This window comes from Sinocyclocheilus anshuiensis, unplaced genomic scaffold (assembly GCF_001515605.1).
Source record: "Sinocyclocheilus anshuiensis isolate Anshui unplaced genomic scaffold, SAMN03320099.WGS_v1.1 scaffold2160, whole genome shotgun sequence".
Classification (NCBI taxonomy): domain Eukaryota; kingdom Metazoa; phylum Chordata; class Actinopteri; order Cypriniformes; family Cyprinidae; genus Sinocyclocheilus; species Sinocyclocheilus anshuiensis.
The window spans coordinates 200-1803 of record NW_015546163.1 but is presented as its reverse complement, the minus strand read 5'-3'; the positions used below and the strand labels follow the sequence as shown (position 1 = coordinate 1803).

At 31.2% G+C, this 1604-nt stretch overlaps 1 protein-coding gene across 1 annotated transcript in view; it reads right to left on the bottom strand.

Annotated features, from left to right (window-relative positions):
- Nucleotides 1-1023, bottom strand: part of LOC107701352 (netrin receptor DCC-like) — a 50085-nt gene extending 49062 nt beyond the window's left edge. Inside the window, exon 1 of the mRNA XM_016503340.1 lies at nucleotides 870-1023. Coding sequence (XP_016358826.1) covers nucleotides 870-1023 — 154 coding nt within the window. The remainder of the gene's footprint in view (nucleotides 1-869) is intronic.
- Between the last annotated feature and the right edge of the window lie 581 nt (nucleotides 1024-1604).

Sequence of the window (1604 nt, the reverse complement as noted above, 5' to 3'; positions counted from 1 at the left end):
CATATATATATTTATTTAAATAAATATTATTATTATATATTAATATTTTAAAATATATTAAAAGCATGTAAAAGTATATGTTGCCGTCCATATATTTTAATCCAAGAAAATACATTCCCCTATGTCACATTTGAAGAAAAACCTTAGGTAACACTTTACTTGAAGCCTTTATACATAATGCATTATAAAAGTATTTTTAATGCATTGATTATGTGTGTAATGCACCTTATCATGATCTTATGAATATCCATCATTATAATACTTCACATAAATTTTTACAACAACCTATAACTTAATTATTTTATATGTAATTATGTTTAAGTTTTTCATTTAATATTTATTTTTTATTTCAGCTTTGCTTCAATTAACAAACAATATTTTCTATTTTTTAATATAGTTGTCATTTTAGTTAAGAATAACAACACTGGGAAACACTTTCCTTGGAGCCTTTATATATAATGCATTATTAAAGTATATATTTTACTTATAATGATCTCATGAATAATTGTAAACACAGTTACAGTACATTATAACACATTGTTGCACCTTTAGAAAGTATAATTCATTATAAAACAAATGATTGTAAATGTATTTTCTTGCCCATGAAATACATTTAGAAATATATTTTGGTATATGAAGGTTAAAACTAAATATATTTTTCATTTTTAAAATATATTTCATAGAGCTTCACTGTTTACAACACATATTTAGCTAAATAATTTGGACAGAAAAAAAAATCTATATTTTTGCCGCATGGGATAATTTGTGTCTTGATCATGGTTTCATTTATTATTATTATTTGGATGGACAAACAAAACCGTCTCAAGCTGAATTATGATTCTGTCGTGCCATGTGTGTTTGAGCGTCACCTGTGATTCGTCCGTTGGCCTCCAGCGGCGGCTGCCAGCTAATCAGAATGGCTCGTGGACGTCCCTCTCGGCCAATCACAGTCAGGTCCTTAGGGGCGGAGCTCGGCGCTGACCAATGGGAAGAGAGAGCGCATTTATGCTGCATTCTGCTCATGTCGGATATGAGACTTCACATTTGATACCTGTGACTTTATTATCCATCTCTCAGAGATGACAAGCAGTTCTTTAATTCCAGCACTACACAGAAACTAATTAAACAGCTTCATTAACCCCGAGGCCTACCATGATAGTGAGGTTTCATGTCTTCACAACAGTTAGTTTAGACAGTGATAAAAGCATCTATTTCTGGACTAAAGACGCTTTTATACACACTGTTTTTCTACATGTACAGGAAGGTGGATGAGGGCTGTCATAAACCACAGGATGAGGCATTTTATCAAGTTATTATATTCCCAAACTGAGTAATTATATTCCTGAACTGAGTAATTATACTCCCAAATGGAGTAATTATACTCTCAAACTGAGTAATTATATTCCCAAACTCAGTAATTGTACTCAAACTGAGCAATTATATTCCCTAACTGAGTAATTATACTTCCAAACTGAGTAATTATATTCCCAACCTGAGCAATTATATTCCTGAACTGAGTAATTATATTTCGGAACTGAGTAAGTATATTCCCAAACTGAGTAATTATATCCCAAACTGAGTAATTATATTCCCGAACTGAGCAA